Consider the following 22,659-nt stretch of genomic DNA (forward strand, 5'->3'; position numbering starts at 1 on the left):
ACAGTAACAAATGTTTTGCTTAATGTTAGTTAATACATTAACTAATGTTAACAAATGAAACCTTGTTGTAAGTGTTACCCAGTAAGCTTGTAACATTTATGACCAATACTGATTTATGCATTTTATTTTTGAAGATAAATAGACTGGCATAGAAAAAAGAAAAAAAATAAATAAATAAATAAATAGTGGTCCATAACTCTATAAGATATTATTGATCGATTTTGGAACTAATCGGAGAACACTACTGTTAATCTGCCAAGTGGGCACATACTGTATATCTGCCAGGATAATCTCAAAATGGCTAAATATCATTTAGATTAATCTGCCTGACTGAGTCACTAATCATTATAACTAATTCCTATCAGCATAATACATCAAACAAAAACAAGGTGACAGGAAATACTTCAACAGAGACCTCCAGGGAAGTTTAAATAAATTGCACAAAACCCAGAATGAACCCAAAGTGTCACACTTGGTTGCAAACATTCAAAATAAAAGAGTTGGATTTAATCGCAGCAGTATTTATGAACTCAGAAACATCCTTCAAAAACACTGGAACAGAAAAACCAATAATAAACTGATGAGAACCGACAAAAGACTAAAGCCGGGTACACACTTAACAACTAGCTGAAACATTCTAAGCCTGAACTGAACACACTTACAGAATGTTTCCGATGACTGGAGCAGATTTGAAACACCGACCGTGAACACCGACTCGGCTCGTTTAGGCATGACCAGTCGTAAGTATCAAATTACATTCATAATCGGCCTTACAGTCGTGTAAATGCAAACTTTTGAAAAAGGGTTTCAAAGTGCAAGTTTTTGAAAACGATCGTATCCGTGTTAACTACAAAAACACGAATTTGTGAAAACGGTGACGCCATGCGCATGTGTAACATGTGTTCAGTCTGTTGGTGTGTAGTGTTTCTTTACGAAGTGACGTCGCCAACTATTGGCTTGGCAGCAGAACACACCGTTTTTTGTCGTTTTCACGTATCAATGTGAACGGGATTGTGTTGACAATGATTTCTTCTGTACACAAAAAACACAAGGGAAAAACGTTTCCATTTTTAAAATCAAAAATCGCCCTGAATCAAAACCAAGGCTATAAACACACATCCCTCTGATTAACGAAACATAGAACAGGTGTGTAACTAAATCAGTAACCAAGGCAACGAACTCAAAGCACACAGACAGACGGGCAGGCAGGTAAAACCAAAACTAACACAAAACAAACAGAACATAACCCTCCCAGTAAACAATTACCGTCTTTCAACGTTGAAATATGGTTGAAAATAAGTCGGTTTACGACGTGATTTCAACTAAGTAGTTTCGGCCGGACTGTTTGACTACGTGTTTTCAACTGATCATCTACAAGATACGTCTGTTATTCATGCAAAAATAACTACCAAACCTTGTTCATTATTATCTCAAATAAATTTAAAGAGTTGACTTTGAAGATCGACCTGTTTTCAACGCTGAAAAGTCGACGCTGAAGATTTACGTCTATTCAACGTCTAATAGATGACTTTTTGCTAGCTGGGCTGACACAGAGCTCATGAAAATCAGACAACAGAAGAGAGGATGCTGTGGGATTAGCAAATGCTTTAAAATCCCAAAACATCCTGGATCAGCCTGAGAGAGAGAGAACAAGGGAGAAGGAAATAAAGAAAGGGATCAATGTAATTACACACAACAGATATGATAAAACTTTGACACTGTTGCATGAGCAGCTAAACTGCATCTGAACAGCTTGAGATTGCAGATTTAAGGGTGAAGAAAATCCTGGAAAGAAAACCAAAAATCTATGAAATCAAATATAGATGCTTAAAATACATCATTAATAAAAAAACATTATTTCAGTATTTGTGGTCATCTCAAGTTGTTGTGTTTTCAAAGTCACTTTCCTGCTGTTGTTACCATAGAAATATACATACATAGATTCTTCATTAGCGGGCGTTTCAATGGGCCGCTAATATTGAAACGGTCAAAGCCAATCCGTGAACATTAGAGAGCAAGTTGACTGAGTGTCTGCAACATTATATTTCTGCAATAGACTAAAATAAAATATTGGCTGTTTCACAGACAGGGTTTAGATTAAAAGGATACTTCACCGATTAGCATTAAGCTTTGTATCGGTAGAAACCCGGTAGTATTTTCGAGTGACCGTGCTTCCCTCCCTCATGTCCCCCTGAGACTAGAGATTTCTGTATTGTGTGTCTGGAAAAAAACTCAGATGACGCAAAAACGGTCATTTATCTCATCAGAGGCTTTTGTGTCCAGAGGCGAGAGACTCCAGCCAGTAGGAGGAGCTCGTCCCGCATGTGTTCAACTCGCCCATAGGGGGATCTCACCATAAAACACCGTCTTTTCAGTTTCCAGTCGACTAGTAGCCTAGCTGTATCATTTCTCCTGATACTGCCCTCTGTAACCGGTAGGCGTGGCTTGGGCGTGGCCTCGTAGGGCAGCGAAGCAAGTGCATTCTGGGAGTTGTTGTCTTTCATCCACATGAGCCAAAAATACATTTTCTGGCTTTTCTCAGTCTAGAAAGCACCAACTTCTAAAATAATTTCACATTTCTACTATATAAATGACCCAATTTAAATACACATTCATCTCGGTGATGAATTCCATCACCGAGCGGTGAAATTCCAGCGGTGAAATATCCCTTTAAGCAAGAATTAGACCTTAGTTCAATTAGGGTATAGTTTTTATAAATATTGCTTGGAAAAAAACCATTACTTGCATCTTGAGACAAAACAACGGCACTGACATATTTTAAGATTTGTCAGTGCAAGACGCTTTCAGTTAAAACAGCTCAAACATGCATTTTAGTCTGGGACTATAGGCTTAAGCCTTGTCTGTGAAACCGGGGGAAACACAAACCAACACATTCTCCCCTGCGTGTGAAAGGTTTTCACATTTCTTCGGGAATTTAAATATTGGTGGTTTCACAACCAGAAGCTGTGCAATGTTGTGGCATCATTGATTCTTACTGTGAGTGATGACAACTTGACCGTTTCAAGATGGTGGGCGCTGACATGCGTGTGGAATCTACATATACATATCTATGGTTGTTACTGTCTGTTTTGTGAAAGAGAAAGAAGATCTCAAGTAGACAGACTCTGGAATAATTAAGATTGTTTTAAAAGTCTCCTCTGCTCACTGAGGCTGCATTTATTTGATGAAAAACACAGTAAAACAATAATATTGTGAATATTACAAATTTAAAATAGCTGTTTTTATTTTAATACATTTTAGAATGTAATATGTTCCTGTGATACAAAGCTGCAGTCATTATTTCATTTAGATTTTGTGCTGCATTTTCAGTTGTGCTGCTTAATATTTTTGTGGAAACTGTGATAAAAAAATAAAAATAAATCAGGGTTCTTTAGTGAATAGAAAGTAAAAAAAAAAACATGCAATCATTTGAAATATATATTTTTTGTAGGTGGTTATTGCCCAGAATATCTCAATCTGACCAAGCACAGATGTCCAGAATCCTCTGTTGCAGTCGCATGACAATAGTCGCTGTTGTATTTGCTTGACAGCTGGGAATGAAGGGCTTAGGCCACAAATTACCCAAAATAAACTAACACCCCTTTCCCTCGCACATCATATTATAGAGCACATCTGTCCCGCACAACTGCCGTCCGGCTCAAGTCACGCTGTCCAGTGCCATGGCCAAGATTCATGCCCCAAAAGTGCTAGATTAAAAACTTATATAACACGTATTGGTTTCAGGGTCTGGGACCAGACTTGCAAAGCACAAAATAAGACTAAATTTGTGATGCCTTCACCCTTTTGGAACAAAGAAATATTTAAGAAAAACACGTGGTTGTAGAGAATAGAGAATATAATAAAACATCTACAAGAAAGCCTCCAGTGAAAGAAGAGTAAGACCGGAGAATGAACCAGCTGAAGGACAGATGCTGGATCTTTCATATGAAAAAGAGAGCTGTAAGAGTGATGTAATGATTATGGCCTCTGGCCCAACATTTCAGTTTTATCCCTTAAACATCCATGACAGGGTGTGTTATCCGCATAAATCTCTCTCTCTCTCTCTTATTCATGATACTGCGGCTTCTGCACAGCAGGTCAGACTTCAGCATTATTGGTTGATTGGGATGATGACCTCTCATTCTAATCAGCTTTTTCATAACACCATGTTTTTTTAAAGTCACAAATCCCCAGAGACATGAATTACCAGTAATTATGTAGCGCTTATATATGAGAAAAGAATCACTTTAACAGCATAATATGTGAACCAGGGAGTATTTTAAAACGGGGTGAGTTGTAAAAACATTTTATGGTTAATTTAATTTAATTTAATTTAATTGTTTAATTAATTGCAGTTTCTATTATTGGGGAATTTTCTCTGTCTCATGTATTAAGCTTATATGCTGATGTACCAGACAGAAATACAGGTCAGAGGGTTTGTGCAGATGGAAAAGTACCTGAAAACCTTAAGGAGGGATGGAGGTGGTTGTTATACAAGATGTTTGAGATTTCCCACCAATGGAAAGAAGGCCCAGGGAGAGATGTTTTTAATGGTGGCGATAACACAAGGAGGGGCAAAATAGAAGAGATAGATCTGAGGATGCCCACTGGGTACCTAACGATAAGAAAAAGGTATAAGACATGATCTGACAATGGTAACTTCAGATGGCCAGCTGGCATCTCACTTTATTGTTTGTTCAATAAAGTTTATTCTTCTGAGACCTGGAACTTCGACTCTGAGAGCTTCCTTTGAGACCCGAACCAAAAATACTTTGAATTTGCCACAACACTATGCTACATGTTTAAGAAAAAAATATATTAAATAATCAAATTAAATATATATATATATATATATATATATATATATATATATATATATATATATATATATAAAAACTGAAATCACAATAATATTATAAAATATATTATACATTTCTATAATTGCATCCTTCAACCCAGCAAACACAGAACGTTGGCGCAACGTACCCAACCTTCTAACAACGTTTTAACAACATGGCCAAAAGGTTGCTGTAACTACGTTGTGTGGTGAAGGTTGTTACAGCGTTGTCACAATGTTGACATTGAACTACCGTTCAGGTTGTGCCGAGGGTGTCTGGACAACCCCTGGACTACATAATGTACTCGTCACTGCCCTGAAGCGGGAAAATCAGCCTTTTAAATTCCAACCACCTGTTGGGCTCATTGTGTTGTCTCGATCTTCATCGAGCAAGGATAGTGAGTATTGCGTTTAATTTAGCCTACCTCAGCTATCAAACACAACCTACAACTTTAATTTCTAATGTGATTAATGTAGCCTCGCTCGCACTGTTTAGTTTTTCATTTGATTTTTCCGCTATTTAGTCTCATTCGTTTCTTTGCTCCATATCGTCCGGCTTTCGGCTACTGTCTGCCATACAGACCCGTTTTGGTTCATTAAATGTTCTGATCTGCTTTTGCTTTTTATGTTTTATTTATTATACTTAAAATAAATTTGTATATTCGTTTATTTCTTTTTTTTCTTTTTTCACAAATGTATTACTTTTGGAAGTGCAATTTGATTACCAGTCCATATGCAGTTTTAATAAAGTTGAATTAACGAAACCTTCTGTCATTTTTACTCTTCAAAGTGTCCTTGCAGGTGTTGATAGCCCTATTAAATAACAATATAGATAAACAATAAATGATAAAAAGTATATAATTATCTAACAAAATGCTATGATAGCAGCATATAAAAATATTGTCAGAAGAACGTCGTCTCTCAGTTGCTGAATGTCGCGCAACAACGTTGCTACAGCCCTGTCGCGTCTATTCTACGTTGTTACAATGTTGCGAGCACGTAGACAGCGACGTTGCCATAGCAGAAATGCAACGTGCCACAACGTAAATGTGTTTGCTGGGTATAAGTTTATCTCTGAGGTTTTTCTTTTTTCTTTCTTTTTTCTTTATTTATTGCATTCTCTTAAAAATAAGGTGGATAAGATGCTCTTGGCGTTCATTAAAAAAAAAAAAAAAAAACTACAAGAACCAGAATAAAAAAATGCGGATGAACGGATATGACGTGTTAAGCAATACTACGTTCTCACGTTCTATCGACTGACAGCTGCCGCTTTCATTCGCTGTAGGAAGTGACATTTCCAGTGAGTTCTCTACTTAATATAACACGTTGTTTAGTTTGCTTAGCGTAATCTCAATCTGCAGAGCGCTGTCGATCCCTCTGACTTGTGTTTTAAACAGTTTATTACAGCGCAGTTAATCTGACAATCTTTTTCCGCGTGCAGCTTTTGCTGTAGCAAGTTGTTAAGTTACCTGATGATGGCAGTGCAGACTACAAATACATGTGGAGAAATTACCTATTATTTTATTAATTATAGTGATCATGAGACATTCAAAGGAGCAAATGCCAAACATCTGTATCACATATGCATTATATTGATATGTGCTGAGTAAATATTTTCCTTTTTTTTAAAGTTGCAGTCGTGATTTTGTCTTATAGACCCCATGAAAACACAGAGATTTGTAAAACATTCTGAATACAGGCTCCTAAAAAGTCCTGTACTTGCATTGTATGTTTGGTATTAGAAATAAGTAGTTTCTAAATGTGACATTTATTCTTTCACAGGTTCCTCATGTTCACCAGATGTAGGGAATTTTCTGGAAAACTTCTCCATTTGAGTTGTAGCATTTCCTTCAAAACCAGCAGATCTCTCTGTAGTCCACAGCTTTCTACTTTCCATTTTTCATCCTCGCATTCATTTCTCGCTTCTCTTTTTGCATATTCCCCTGGCCCACGTTTGTCTTTTCAACACCCCCTTCCCTCAAGGTCTAGTTTTCCTTTACTCCAGTCTGATAAAGTTATCCGTAACCTTTCTGGTTTCCCCCATTCTGCTGGACACATGGATTTACAGGGAGTCCTCGAGGTTCTCGAACACCTTGCTCCACTGTCATTGGCTGAATCGTGGGATAATGTTGGCCTGTTGGTGGAGCCCAGCAAACCACGTCCAGTCAAAACAATCCTGCTAACCAATGACCTGACAACAGCCGTCATGGACGAAGCTGTAGCGATGAACTGCGACCTCATCGTCTCATACCACCCGCCACTCTTTCGACCTTTCAAACGTCTGCTTCAGAAGGACTGGAAGCAGCGGTTGACTATTAGAGCAATAGAGGGCGGCATTGCCATTTTCTCCCCACACACTTCATGGGACAGTGTCGAAGGAGGCGTTAATGATTGGCTAGTTGGAGGAATGGGTAAGAAAGAGCACTTTTTCTGTCGTCTGGGTCAAACAGTCAGAAATTCTTACTTGTGCCTCTGTTCACAGGCAGCGGACAAGTGTCAGTATTGAGTCAAGCCCACTCTTGCGGCCCACAGAAACACAGGCTTGAGTTCTCGTCCATGAATAAAGAAGAACTAAACAGCCTTTTGGAGCAGCTGAGACACATAGAAGGCAATGAAACTTTTCAGTGCTCTACAATAAGGTAAGTATACTTTTGCAAGTGGTTTTGCTCATGATATGTACGTTAATACATTGGTATCCATTCAAACACTGCTCCATATTCATCTTCAGAAATGAAAGTGGAGGGCAGCAGGTGAATCTAACCTGTAATAGTTCAGCACTAACTTCTGCTGTGCAGATTCTGGTTTCAAATCCACATGCCAGCAAATCCCTGAACATCACACAAGTCCAGCAGGCGAGTAACCAAGAACACTTTTAGCTCTACGGTTTTCTCTTTTTTTTGGGATCTGTCATCTTTGATTCGTCAGAAAGATTTTTTTAAATTTTTTTATTCAGAAAATATGCTTTAAATTGATTAAAAGAGACAGTAAAGACATTTATAATGTTAAAAAAATATTTATATTGCAAATAAATGTTGGTCTTTTGAACTTAATATTCATCAAAGAATCCTGAAAAAATGTTGCACGCTTTCTCTTACTCTAAAAATTCAACATTGATAAAAATAAGAAATGTTTCTCAAGCAGAAAATCTGCATATTAAAATGATTTCTGAATGATCATGTCACACTGTGAGTAATGATGCTGAAAATTCAGCTTTGATCACAGGAATAAATTATATTTCAAAATGTGTTAAAATAGACAAGTCATTTTAAATTGTACTAATATTTCACAATATTATTTTCTGTATTTTTGATCAAATAAATGCAGCCATGGTGAGTAGATGAGACTTCTTTCAAAAACGTTTCAACAATCTTAATGACCACAAACTTTTGAATGGTAGTGTATGGGTGCTTTCACATCTGTAGTTCGGTTCATTTGGTCCGGACCAAGAGCGACAAATGATACTTTGTAGCATTTTAAGGCGTTTTGGTTCCTTTTCACACCACACTGATCGCTCTGGTCCTGATCAGTTTCTGAGTTGATAAAACGAACCAAAATGCAGTCACGTGACAACATCCACATCACTCTGAACGCATTTCCATAACTGCACTTCGTTTGGTCAGAATTAACGTGCAGGAAAATTCCAACAGAACAGACAACACCTCGCTGTTTACTATGGAGAGACGACTGCGTGGGCTGATTGTATCCTTGGTCATATTTTATTATATAGTTTGTCTACACCACTTTAGACAAACAATAATATTTGAGAATGAACCGAGGATGCGGCTCGAAAATAATGTTAGTAATAATTTCTATCAGGCTCCGCACCTCCTCACAACTCCAAGTTTGTCCGCGAGCTGCAAACTGTCAACAAACATTTCTCCTCATCCTATAACGTTAATGCACAGCGCAGCTGACTACGGCAACTGGCTTAGTCCAAAAATGCGCAGTTCTTTGGCAGTTGGTTCTGTTCGAGGTCGGATCACGTTCTCACCACAAACGAACCGCTCCAGAGTTCGTTTCAAAGCGTACCGAGACCACCTCTTTCAGGAGGTCTCGGTACGCTTGTTTGGTCCGCTTTTGGTGCGCACCCGAGTGCGATTGCCGCATTCACACCTGCCCAAACGAACCGCACCCATGGGGAAAACGAACTCTAGTGCGGTTCAACCGAACTAAATGAGGCAGGTGTGAAAGCACCCTATGTCACAGTCAGATGACACAAACATAACTGTGAACAGAAAAAGCCAGCAAAAAGCTAATATTATATATTACATTATAATTGCACAGAACAGATGATGATTCTTGCCAACTGATAATTATACTCAGTTGGAGGAAGGCGGAGGCACTTGATCAAGAGGCAGAGCAACTGGCGGAGCTGGCAGAGTATATGACCAAACAAAGACTGAGTCAGACACAAATAATAGGCTATAACAAAGCGTTTCATTACATTTTAATATTCTAAACATTGAGGCCCGGTTTCACAGACAGGGCTTAGATTGAGCCTTAGTTGTATTAGGACTTTTAAGTATATTTTATAAACGTGTCTTAGAAAAAAACATTATTGGTGTGAATCTTAATACAAAACAATGGCACTGACATATTTTAAGATATGCCAGTGCAAGTTGATTTCAGTTCAAACATGCATTTTAGTCAGGGACTATAGACTTAAACCTTGTCTGTGAAACCAGGGGTGAACCTTTTCTTTGCAAGCAAATAGTAAAAAAGTCATATTTCTAGGACCATATGTTATAAACACTTTTAATTTAATTTGATAATTCACATTGTGATATATCATTTTAATTTGACCTGTCTCTGTTTTCTCTTTTTCTTTCTCTTCTCTAGCCTCCCTTGTTGGGTTGTGGTCAAGGCCGACTCAGTGTTCTGGATAAGCCAGTGTCTGTCTCCACAGCAGTGCAGAAAATGAAGACTCACTTGGGTTTGCCCCATTTGAGACTGGCTCTTGGGGACCAACAAACATTAGGTGGGGTATGAGAGATATCCACCTTGTTTTTAATGTAAGAATGGACCATTTTTACCTTAAACGCAAGGCTATCAGTGTCAGCCACTTCCAGCTTCAATCCAGAGTGCATTATTCTGCTTTATTAGGGCTGCCCTCCACTAAAGTGTTTTCTAGTCACATGTTTATGATATTTAAATACTGAACTATACACTGGGTGGATAGCATCTGAGAATGGTTTGAGTTTCTGGGCTGAGAAAGAATATTATGTAACATTGATAACATTGTTCTACATATTAAACCATAGCAATGAGCATTTAAGCGCTCAAGTGCACGCATAAAGCGCAACGGCAAAAGTAATGATTATGAATGTGTCCAAAAAAACAGACAGGAGACTGTCTGAACATTTAAATAATTTAATAAATAGTGTTTTCTGAGTCAGTGTCTGCTGCAAAGATGAAGTTGACGCAGTATAGTGGATTTGTCTATTGAGAGAAATGCACGTTAAGTTAAACATGCCATGCAGTAAATTTACTTATTTAGTAATTTCTTTTATTAATTTAAAAGTAATTTCTCATTACTTATTTAGCTTCCGCATGAACACTTGTATATGCACCTAATAATAGCGCACATTTATCTTGGTTAATGTTAGAGCAAGCGGCCATGTAAAGTGGCTAACGTTAGGCTACTACTTGCATGTTTCAAATAATAAGCCATGTTTGAGGTCAATCAATGATAGGCGAAATTTCGGATTTCCGAAATTTCTGGACCACATGGACCAGCCGTGTTAAAGGGATACTTCACCGCTGGAAAGATTAATGTGTATTTTTAAATTGGGTCATTTATGTAGTAGAAATGTGAAATTATTTTAGAAGTTGAGAAAAGCCAGAAAATGTATTTTTGACTCATGTGGATGAAAGACAACAACTCCCAGAATGCACTTGCTTCGCTGCCCTTCGAGGACACTCCTCAGCCACGCCTACCGGTTACAGAGGGCAGTATCGGGAGAAATTATACAACTAGGCTACAAGTCGACTGGAAACTGAAAAGACGGCGTTTTATGGTGAGATCCCCCTATGGGCGAGTTGAAGACATGCGGGACGAGCTCCTCCTACTGGCTGGAGTCTCTCGCCTCTGGACACAAAAGCCTCAGATGAGCTAAATGATGATTTTTGCGTCATCTGAGGTTTTTTTACAGACACACAATACAGAAATCTCTCGTCTCAGGGGGACATGAGGGAGGGAAGCACGGTCACTCGAAAATACTACCGGGTTTCTACTGATACAAAGCTTAATGCTAATCGGTGAAGTATCCCTTTAATGATCTGGCCGTCACGGACTGTGGAGGATTTATTTTCTGCAACCAACTAAGTAAAATTTGGTCGGTCATCGACTAATATTTGGTTGACTATTAGGGGGCAGCCCTAGTAATCATATACAAACTGGTTTGTAGCACAAATAGTTTTACCGTTTACTGCACTTAGTTATTTCTCTAGTTATTTCCCCATAGTGGCTAATAAATTGGAAGTGTCACAGTCACAGATAATAGCTTAACCTCCACATTGAAAAATAAGAGTCAGACTGAACCGTGGACGTAACATGTGTGCGATCATTATCACCTAACGTGATTTATATGATGTGCTAGACTCTATGGTGAAGACGGTGGCAGTATGTGCAGGTTCAGGAGCGTCTGTCATACAGGGAGTAAAAGCAGACCTCTACATCACTGGTATGTCACACACGGCACAGAAACAAACAAAAGCTGATGTTCATCAATTTATTGAAGTCGCAGAGTATAAATAATAACAGTACAAAAAATGCACAATTAACCCAAGCTTATTTTTCACATGTTCAGGTGAGATGTCCCATCATGAGGTTCTGGATGCGGTTTCTAAAGGCACGAGTGTGATTCTCAGCGAGCACAGCAACAGCGAGAGAGGCTTCCTGACAGTATTCAGAGACAGACTGGCGGCACGACTGGGCGACACTGTTACCGTATCGGTTTCTCAAAGAGACCGAGATCCACTACAGGTGATCTGATCTCAACCAATCACAGCCATTTAGTCATATTGGACTGTATATATGGATATTACAAGGAATATTCATTGTCTGACCTTTAGTTTGTAAATGCAAATGTAACATTGTCCTGTAAACAAGCAAAATAAACAGTCCTGTCCAGCCTACTGTATCATATTTGATATGCATGTTTATATTGCTTCTAAATGATCAAAATAATCAAAACTTTTTTTTTCTGCTGAAAAACCTATTGCACACAGTACTGCATGCTTTCTGTCATCTGATTAATAGTTTATGCTTTTTTAGGAAGTAAAAGGCCTTCAGATCATGGTTACTGTGTCTTTGCTGTGGAATCTTAAATGATTTTTATAAAAAGTAAACCTAAGAATAATGTTTACATTATTAGTAATATTTCAAGATGAACACTTGCTGGACTGAAGCAGCTTAGGTTTGCTTGATTATCATAATGTTGTTTTTTTAAAAACTATAAAATGTATCAAGTATGATACATCAGGCTTTTTAGGAATGTTTATGTGGGGAAAAAAACCCTCAATCATCTTTATTAGCATTGCATTATATGTTTTGCCCCTAAAACACAATTTTTTAATTCACTGGATTGAACTAAAAAGCTCCTCTCTCACGTCTCATTCTCAGTTTGTTTTCACATGGCCCGCTATCAGCAGTGTTTCTATAGAACATAAATACAATTAGTAAATGACAGAAAGTGCTTTAATCCCATAATTCACACAAAGCTTCATGGAGTGTTGGAAGAAGTTGGATAAAATTCTTATTCAAAGGTACATTTCATTATCCGTTGATAAGGCATTGTTTATCATGGCCTTTGAAATAGCTAATAAAAAGCAGGAGGAGGAGGTAAAGGGTGTTTTCTGAGGTAGTCTGACAGGAGGGTCGGGTAGTCTGTCAATACGCCTGTAGCTCCGACTGCAAATGCAGCTTCTATATCGCTCTCCTCGTTGCACACAAACAGCTGCACCTGAGATGCCAAAATGAGATGAAATGAATGATTTTGCTTTGGGTTAGAACTGTTTTTAGACTGAGAAAAGTCACATATTCACCTGCAAGCCCCTCTTGGTCAAGTGGTCTAGCAAAGATTTCCGCATGGCCACCCTAAGCAAAGCATCGATAAACACAATCACACATCACGAGACTGAGTGAAAAGCTATTTGACTGCTCGATGATGGATGAATGTCACTTACTTCTGAAGAAGATACACGACAAATCTGTTCTTCAGATAGGATTCCTCTGGAATGTAAGTCCTGAGAGATCACAACTGCTGCGTTAGTATTAGTCAAATGCAATGTATGGAAAAATGCTAACACTTTACAACTAACAATTACTAAAAATGCCCATTGCATTTGTTACTGTATTTATTTATAATAAAACACATCTTTATTACTTCATGTTAGCTCAGGTTAATTTAATAATATAAACAAACTTTTCATTTGAATAATGTATGTTGAAATTAACATTAAGATTAATAAATGCTTTGTCAATATGCAATATATATATATATATATATATATATATATATATATATATATAAAAGGAGTTTATATCTTACAATTCTGAGAGAAAAAGTCGCAATTATCTTAACATTTTTTTATTCTGTGGCAAGAACAAGCTTCTATACTTTCCCGCCATTTACTGAAATTACCAAAAAATTCAGAAAAATAAATGCGCTATTATGCATCTTTTGAAAGAGAACAAAATTTCTGAATCAAAACCCAGGCGAATAAAAACAAAAACAAGTGATGAAAGCATTAATTATGCACATGTAAAATAGCGTGATCAAACAGCATACAAATCAAAACTGCCTAACGTTACTGAATGAAATGTCGACCCAGGACGAGCTGTAGTGAAGCTTTAGGGGTGTTGAAGGACTTGATCTACTCCATCTTGATCATCGTTCTGAATCCAAACCGGACAATGTCTTTGACAATAACAGGATTATCGCAACTTTTTGTTCAAAATGTTGCCTTTTTTTTTAAATGAAACTTAACCACATTCAAGTGTTGAAATAAATAGATGCATGAACCTAGAATTTTTTTTTTTTAAAGCAGAGGCTCTGTTCTCATTTATATCTGACATTTTGCATGTTCAGATATTCATACAACAAAATATTCTGGGGGCCATGAAAATTTTGTGAAAATGACTTGGTAGTTGTGAACTAAAACGCTGGCAGAGAAAGTGTTAAATAATATTAACAGATACAACTTTTGATATTATTAATGCACTGGTAAATGCTGACATGGACATTAACGAAGATAAATAAATGCTTCAGAAGCATTAGTTAATGTTAATTAATGTAGTTAACTAGGTTACGAATGGAAGTGTTATCATAAAAACATACAGGAAAACTTCACTTTAAAGGAGAACTCCGGTCAATTTTAACATTGAGCTCATTTTTTTGTAAATTTGGAGTGCTGTCAATACAGAGAACAACGACAAAAATCAGTGTTGCCTACACCGTGTTATCCTCTTTTTAAAATTTGCACCCTGTTGACTTCAATGGGGCAAGTTTTAAACCTGCTTTTAGCCTTTTTATTCATATCTTTCACATCTACTGCAGTCAGATTCACCCGCGTTCACTCTAAAGGAATCACTCACATGACCTGTGCACTTGTAATAACACATCAAGGATGTTAAGAGGCTAAAAGCAGGTTTAGTACTTGCCCCATTGAAGTCAACAGGGTGCAAATTTTAAAAAGAGGATAACACGGTGTAGGCAACACCGATTTTTGTCGTTGTTCTCTGTATTGACAGCACTCCAAATGTACAAAAAAATGAGCTCAATGTTAAAATTGACCGGAGTTCTCCTTTAAACCCACCAATAACTCTCAGAACATTTTAAGAAGCTTTATGAAATTTCAATCCTTCCCACTTTTAAAACTAGGTTCTAGACTGACCTGTTGATAATCTGGGGCAGGTAGAACAGCAGCACACTTTCACCCAGAGGCACGAAGGGGAGGAGACCAGTGCAAAAGAGCAATAAAAGCAGTATTGTACGCCTCACAGTGAAAAAATAAGGTATGGATGGGTTCTGCACACACACATAGAAAAAAAAGAAGAGATTACTCAAAGATCTTTTACAATAAGATTATTGCACTGTATAAAATGCTTGGAAATTTTTATCAAAGGGATACTTCACCGATTAGCATTAAGCTTTGTATCAATGGAAACCCGGTAGTATTTTCGAATGACCGTGCTTCCCTCCCTCATGTCCCCCTGAGACGAGAGATTTCTGTATTGTGTGTCTGGAAAAAACCTCCGATGACGCAAAAATCATCATTTAGCTCATCAGAGGCTTTTGTGTCCAGAGGCGAGAGACTCCAGCCAGTAGGAGGAGCTCGTCCCGCATGTCTTCAACTCGCCCATAGGGGGATCTCACCATAAAACGCCGTCTTTCAGTTTCCAGTCGACTAGTAGCCTAGCTGTATCATTTCTCCCGACACTGCCCTCTGTAACCGGTGGGCGTGGCTTGGGCGTGGCCTCGTAGGGCAGCGAAGCAAGTGCATTCTGGGAGTTGTTGTCTTTCATCCACATGAGCCAAAAATACATTTTCTGGCTTTTCTCAACTTCTAAAATAATTTCACATTTCTACTACATAAATGACCCAATTTAAATACACATTCATCTTTCCAGCGGTGAAATATCCCTTTAAGACCTCTCTGATTACTGAGCACTGTAGACATCACATTACTGTACCTGCTTCTGACATTTAGCCATAACTTCAGACTCTTCAGAACCCCAAACCGTAATACTCTCTCTGCCGTATTGCTTCACAAGACAAGAAACCTGCAGTCACATAAAAGTGATACCAAGTTATTATGAATTTCATTAGGTCAATTTTGATTTAGACAAGTAGAAGAACTAAATAAATGAATGCAAATACATATCACTGAAAGAACTCGCAGGTCAGTGAGCGAGTCAGATGTTGATTCAGCAAGAGATTCATTGAGTTCATTCACTGAAGGATTTGTCAGACTGATTCATACAGATACTCGTGAGTTTCGAAGCCTTTTTGAACGCTTCATTAAAATATCCAGCTTAGACAAAAGAGTAGACAAATACCCGGATGACCTACTATTTCTCGTATGATTCTGAAGTGTGCATACGACGGACACTTTACTATCCCATGAGGCCACAGGAGGGGATGTGAGAATGGTAGTGATAATAACTGATGCTGGTCACATGATAATGACAACATGGCGAATTAAGTATGTTTAGGATTACATGTTTTAGTATGTCCGGATTACATTCATAACAACACACATTCATTCTATATAGAATGTTCTTTTTTTAGTGGTCTCGAATTAATTACTTATTCAAAATAAGTACCTAATCAAGAGATTATGTGATTTCTGACACCGCCATTACACCGTGGTGTGTATTTCAACTTGTATGGCAAGCCATTTTAGCTTAAACTGTACCCAGCGTTACTCGTCGTAATTGCATTTTTACTAGTAATAATTCAATTAGAGAGCTCTATAATTCAATTCTTAATAGTAGCAATTACAATTAGAGAGCTCTACAAATGATTTTTTACAAGTCATATGTCTCCATTGACTTCCATTCATTTTTAATTATGGAACTCTACAATTGAAATGTTATTAGTAAGAATTACAATTACAGAGCTCTTTAATTGAATTTTTACTAGTAAAAAAACGAATTAAAGTTATGTATAATTGCAGAGCTCTGTAATTGAATTAAAGAGCTCTGCAAATGCATTCTTACTAGTAAGAACTAAACTGTAGAGCTCTGTAATTAAAAATGAATGGAAGTCAATGGAGACATATGACTAGTAAAAATTCATTTGTAGAGCTCTCTAATTGTAATTGTTACTAGTAAGAATTGAATTAGAGAGCTTTGTAATTGTAATTCTTACTAGTAATAATTTAATAAGAGAGCTCTCTAAATTGTAATTGCTACTATTAAGAATTGAATTGTAGAGCTCTCTAATTGAATTCTTACTAGTAAAAATGCAATTACGACGAGTAACGCTGGGTACAATTTAAGCTAAAATGGCTTGCCATAAACTTATGAGTTTGAGAGACCGTTTCAACAAATCATTAAAAATACAAGTCATTTATTTGTGATGGATGATCTATAAACATGCTTTATCAGCAATGTGAATTAAATGACTGTTGAACCAGTTATTGGACACTGAATATTGCGAAATCTGTCTCACCTTCTTAATGAGCAAGTCATTGTTTTCTTTGATCTCAAGCAATATTGGCATGTTGGGAAATTTCTTGAAAACATCTTCCAGCAGCACAAACTCTCTGTCTTTCCCTGTACTGTAGTGTCCTAACACAGATTTCAGATATTATTAATTACTGTAAAGCACTTCATATTGTACAAGTGGACCGTGTAGAATCGTATCAAAGGACTTACCAACATAAAATGTGACCTCGAGTCGCTCTTTATAGAGAGGCAAATCCTGACAGATACAAAGTAGGATTAAAAATCCATCACAAATCACACGTAGAAGAAAAGAGAAAGTGTAATGTTAAAATGACTAACCTGGAATCTAAGAGACGATATTGTTTTGTCACATCCTGATTGTCTCGAAAGGTTTTTATCATGTGAAACCACAACACAGCCGTCCAGTGTAAGGTGACAGTCCATCTCCAGCATCTCAGTGCACACGTCCACAGCGCTATCACACGATCATACAAACACATGGGTCAAGTGGAGAAAAGGAGGAAGGAATAGAAGAAAAGTAGACATTGCAGGAGAGGAACTCACTGTGTAAATGCTTCCATTGTGTTTTCTATCTTCTCTCCAGACCCTATCGGCAAAAAGCATCAGGTTATGTCAGTAATTAGTGTTAAATTAATTACACTTATATTACGTTCTGGGACCCGAACACATTTCTGAGTTACTCTCTGAAGGTGTTTGCATTTATGCATTTGGCAGACGCTTTTATTACTTTAAATGTACACTGCATTGAAGGCCTACATTTTTATCAGTTTGAACTTTGAACCCACGATCTTGGCATTGCTAATGCCATGCTATACTGTTTGAGCTTCAGGAAAACACACACACACACACACGCACGCACGCACGCACGCACACACACACAAAAAAATCTAAATTTAAAATAAAAAAATATATATTTTAAATCATTGAATTTTAACATACTATTTACTTTTATGAAAAATAAATGTTTTGAAAATAGTTAAATATTGTTTTAAAAATCATGTTCACATATATTTTTTTAAATGTGTGAAGTATTAATGTTAAAGGTTTATGTTTTTTGTTTGTTTGTTTTACACTTTACAATAAGGTTTCAGTAGTTAACATGAACTATTAATGAACTGCACTTCTTTTCAACATTTACTAATACATTATTTAAATCAAAAGTTGTACCTGTTAACATTAGTTAATGAACAGTGAACTAACATGAACAAACAATGAACAGCTATATTTTTTATTAACTAACCTTAAAAAAGATGACCAAATACTGTAACAAATGTATTAATGATTAGTTCATGTTAGTTAATACATTAAATAATGTTAAAAAAGGAAACCTTATTGGAAAGTGATACCGTTTTTTATTTATTTTTTCCATAATGTGAGTTTTGGTGAATTGTATTGAATCCAATTAGAGTCAATTTGACTCAGAACATACCGATGGTACAACACACAGGTTAAGTGTTATAATGTATTCTAAAAAGTTATAATCAATGAAACTATAATTCAGAATTAAAGAAACTCCACTTGCCTCCTCGGTGTGAGATGTGTCTGCAGTGGAACTTCAGCTTTTTCCTCTTGTGAAGGAGACATGGATTGTGTAGCAGGTACAGAGAACACACAACATAAACCCCGACAACCGAGCAGAGGAGAAGAGTCCCAATCAGCACGTCCATTCTGAGTTAATCCCTCACTATAACTGCACTTTGACTCTCAGAGCCGGGTATTATTAAGTTTGAGTATCTAGAAAGCAAATATCGTTGCTCTGTTTACAGCATCAGCCGTTCCTCAAAGTCTCCCACCTGTTTTGATGCTGCTCTCGCCTGCTCTGGAGGCTTTATGGTGTTCATTCATGTGATCATGCATGAGTATTGGGTGTGTGGTCAAGTTCAGTGCTGATATCATAAACACGGATTACTCAAAAAATGAAAAACCTCTTATCATATTTCCGTTGAGATTGTGAAACTATAATACTGTATAATACTGAAAACCTTAAAAAGTTTGTGTGATCCCATGAAAAGGCTGATGTTTTATCCCTTATCTGAACTGTTGTGGATTGTGGTCAGAGTTTCAGTTTGTTAAAGAAACGCCACATGAATTGAACCTTCTGACTCGACAAAGTCCACACTTCTGCTTAGTAATACCAGGGCTGTTGGAGTAACACATGACGAACATTTTCTAAGAACTTCATGAGACACATGTAAAGACAGAAAACCTCATCCCATTTTTGTTTATGTCATTATGGCTGGAAAATTCCCCTTATGTCATGTTCAATTATGGCCTGTCCTTTGTGAAAAATAACTTTTGAATATATATTTTGAAAGAGTGTTTTACTTGTCGGACACTTAATTGCAAGTTATTTGCAATTAAATTAAAATATAGTTTAAAATGATATTAAATGCATAAGAGTGTTTTTAAGTATAAAAATTATATAATTTGTAATTCCATATCTACTGTCTTTAACATATGGTTCAAGTGTATAATTTTAACTAGTGTGTTGCTCAAAACTACATTTAATATTAATATTACATTAATCAAATTTCAAAGACAAATTTGTCTTTGACTAACATGCTAAAGCACATGCAAGTTATTGATTATAATTGTTACTGTAGTGTGTATTTGATATTACAATTAAAGTTAATAATTACAACTTCATTACAAATGTTAAATTACATATCGTTTTAATAACAAACTACGGTTGAAATTAAAAGCAAGTACTCTACATGTGCGTAAATATTTTAGTCAACACTTCAAAATAATTGTACTTCTTTAAAGTACGATAAAAGATATTTAAACACTTTAATACTTTAAGTTTTAATATGTCATTAAAGTACAAAGTTTTAAAAGTTTCTTTCTAGAGGAACTGGAAGTGCACTACAAGTGTATTCAATCCAATTAAGCACACTTCTTTACAAGGGATGTACAAGCTCTTTTAAGAATTTGATGTATTGAACATAATTGCTTGGATATCTAAAATGATCAAGTAATCAAGTAAATGAAGTTTATGAAATGTCCCCCGGTATCATGTAAAATCAAAGCTGAACACAGAACAACTACGCTAAGAAAACTCGGACTGATCAGTTTACAGTAAATCACAAAAGCTACATGTGTGTTGGCATTAAAGAAGTTACCAGGTCATATTGACCAGATATTATAGATTGCAGATCGATATTCTGTTATACGGTAAAAACCTGGCAACCGGTTAAAAAACGATTTAACTATTTAAATAAAATGTAATCATATGTATCATGCAGGGACGTCTGGAACTCTGTTTTTACTGTTTTTCACTGTAAATTATATAGTAGTTCATAGTTTTTCTTGCAAAAAAATAAAATAAATCATAAATTTTTACATTATTTTAGAGTAAAACGACATATAATGTGATGTTTAACCAGTTTTGACTGTATAGAGTAACAGGTTTTAACTGTAGCATTAAAAAAAAAAAAAAAAAAACTAATTTACAGTACAATAATTTTTTTACAGTGTAATTTTTTCAACATAATTTCCACCAGGAATTGATTATAAATCAATTTAATACTATTTTCCTAGTATACTTCACTCATTCTACAGTAAGTTCAAAACAAGAACATCACAAGTCACATCATTTCAAACATTTTCATCAACACTGAGATAGTTTTTTTAACTAATAAACACAATGAAACAAGTTTGTCTGTAAGTGAAATTGTGGGGCAATGTTTTCCTATATCTGAACAAACTTAAAGCACTTTAGTTCAAAGTAACACAATCATTCACCCTTAAAAACAAAGAAATTACATATAATGTGATGTTAAACCATTTACAGTTTTTCTCTGTAATGATATGCTAACTTGGTAACAGTTTACCATTTACAGGTAACAGTTTTTAACTTTTTTTTACATTTACATTTACAAACGTTTTAACAGTGTAATTTTTTCACCATAAATTCCACCAGTAATTGATTATAAATCAACTTAATACTAATTCATTCTCTCATTGTATGTACAGTATAAGTCAAACAAGATACTTACCATAATCAACACTGGCCTGTGTTGCTCAATGCTCACAATCACAACATTTCAATTATGTCCATAAACACTGACTTTTTAACAAATGAACACAATGAAAAGAGTTTGTGAGCGTGAAGACTAAGGGGCTTTCATATTTTAACATACACACGAATATCAGCATGTGTGTACAATTATGAGTGAACTTACAGTCTTTATGAATTGTGAAGCTGCATATCTATGTCAAATTGACCTCCTGAAATCTATAGGAATTAACAGGCACAGCAGCTTTTTAATAACGCGGTTAGCCGATTTATGGTACAACTCACTATCCTTACACTAAAACGGCCTCGTTACGGCGAGTCTAGTTGTGCTACTGTTGCTTAAAGACACACACCTGGGCACTCATAAACACATTAGCTGCCATTAGGCCTTACAGTCCCTGTAAACTCTGAAGCGGACACACACTGTGGACCGTAATGACATCCACCCCCCTCGGAGACACACACCTCCACTTCCCCTCGCTGTCACAGCCCTGCTTTATCACGGGCCTGTGAATGGACAACAAAAACAACAACTACAACAACAATGTAAAGGTGAAGTAATGCTGAAGCGGTCTGATCCTGATCTGTCAGAGTTTGGGACTGGCTGGGTAGATATTAAGACTCAGAATATGCCTTTTGATGGTACACTCTTAGAACAATGGACCTAAACATCACCAGATTAGGGTTCTTGGGCTTATACTAATAGCAGAACCATTTGTGAAAATTCACTCATAAAAATAAAGGGGGTTTTCCACAGTGATGCAATAAGAACCATTTTGGGTTCCCCAAAGAACCTTTCAGTATTTTTCTTAATGTGAAGAACATTTTAATAATCTAAAGAACCTTTCGCACAATTGAATTGATTCCATGGATGTTAAACGTTCTTCATAGAACCATTGATTCCAATAACAAACCTTTATTTTTAGGTGTATGTTACAAAGATGGAATAGATTTAATGTTTTTGTGACTGTTTATTCATAAACCCAAGTAATAATTGCAAACTCTAACGATATGGATCAAAAATTCAACATCTCTGGTCAGAGGAGTATATCCTCATCTTAACAGAGCTGCTCACATGTTCTGTTCAAATTCGAAAAATACGAAACAATTTGAAAGCTTGAAACCAAATTTACGATATGAAAATTAAAATGTATAGACATTTCAAGAAAGATATCAAGTACCTGTTGAGAGTGTCTGTATATTAGGTTGATTGAAAGGATTTGTTAGAGATTTAAAAACAAAAGGGCGGGAATTAAGAACCCTAAACTCAACACAAAAACGTTTCTTCAGGATGATATGGTTTTAAATAGAACTATTATTATGTGTAAAGAACTATATCTTTTTAAAGAGTGTAGGCAGTTTAGTAAAAGTGGTTTCTTTAAAGAGTGTCATCGTCCAGAGCAGTTGTTTCTTTTAAAGACATTTGGATGCAGTGTCTGAACCCCGGTGTTTACTTTAGACCAAACTGTAGCAGTAAGACCAAACTGTGTCGTACGCCTCCACCTGCACCCCAACTGAGCTGAGGTCAAAGGCCAACGTTAAACTGGACATCAAATCCTTTTAGTATTACATGACAATGAATCTAGTACTCCTCATCCGGTCAATGTT

At 36.4% G+C, this 22,659-nt stretch overlaps 3 protein-coding genes across 3 annotated transcripts in view; 1 reads left to right on the forward strand and 2 right to left on the reverse strand.

The window, feature by feature from the left end:
• ppp4cb (protein phosphatase 4, catalytic subunit b) overlaps positions 1-22,659 on the reverse strand; it is a 276,860-nt gene that overhangs the window by 203,395 nt on the left and 50,806 nt on the right. The gene's annotated exons all lie outside the window — the stretch shown is intronic.
• nif3l1 (NIF3 NGG1 interacting factor 3-like 1) lies at positions 6,050-11,831 on the forward strand (the record flags this gene model as incomplete). Its single annotated transcript, XM_079851551.1, has 7 exons — positions 6,050-6,137; positions 6,620-7,248; positions 7,320-7,476; positions 7,566-7,689; positions 9,677-9,815; positions 11,437-11,520; positions 11,647-11,831. Exons 2-7 carry the CDS (start codon positions 6,627-6,629, stop codon positions 11,829-11,831), a joined length of 1,311 nt encoding a protein of 436 aa, XP_079707677.1. The 5' UTR covers positions 6,050-6,137; positions 6,620-6,626.
• gdpd3b (glycerophosphodiester phosphodiesterase domain containing 3b) lies at positions 11,556-19,077 on the reverse strand. Its single transcript, XM_079851552.1, has 10 exons — positions 18,556-19,077; positions 17,577-17,619; positions 17,352-17,487; positions 17,223-17,268; positions 17,017-17,135; positions 15,534-15,623; positions 14,735-14,868; positions 13,025-13,084; positions 12,884-12,935; positions 11,556-12,801 (listed from the first exon to the last, which is right to left on the reverse strand). Exons 1-10 carry the CDS (start codon positions 18,698-18,700, stop codon positions 12,658-12,660), a joined length of 969 nt encoding a protein of 322 aa, XP_079707678.1. The 5' UTR covers positions 18,701-19,077; the 3' UTR covers positions 11,556-12,657.

Source organism: Squalius cephalus (assembly GCF_949319135.1).
Source record: "Squalius cephalus genome assembly, chromosome: 19".
Lineage (NCBI taxonomy): Eukaryota > Metazoa > Chordata > Actinopteri > Cypriniformes > Leuciscidae > Squalius > Squalius cephalus.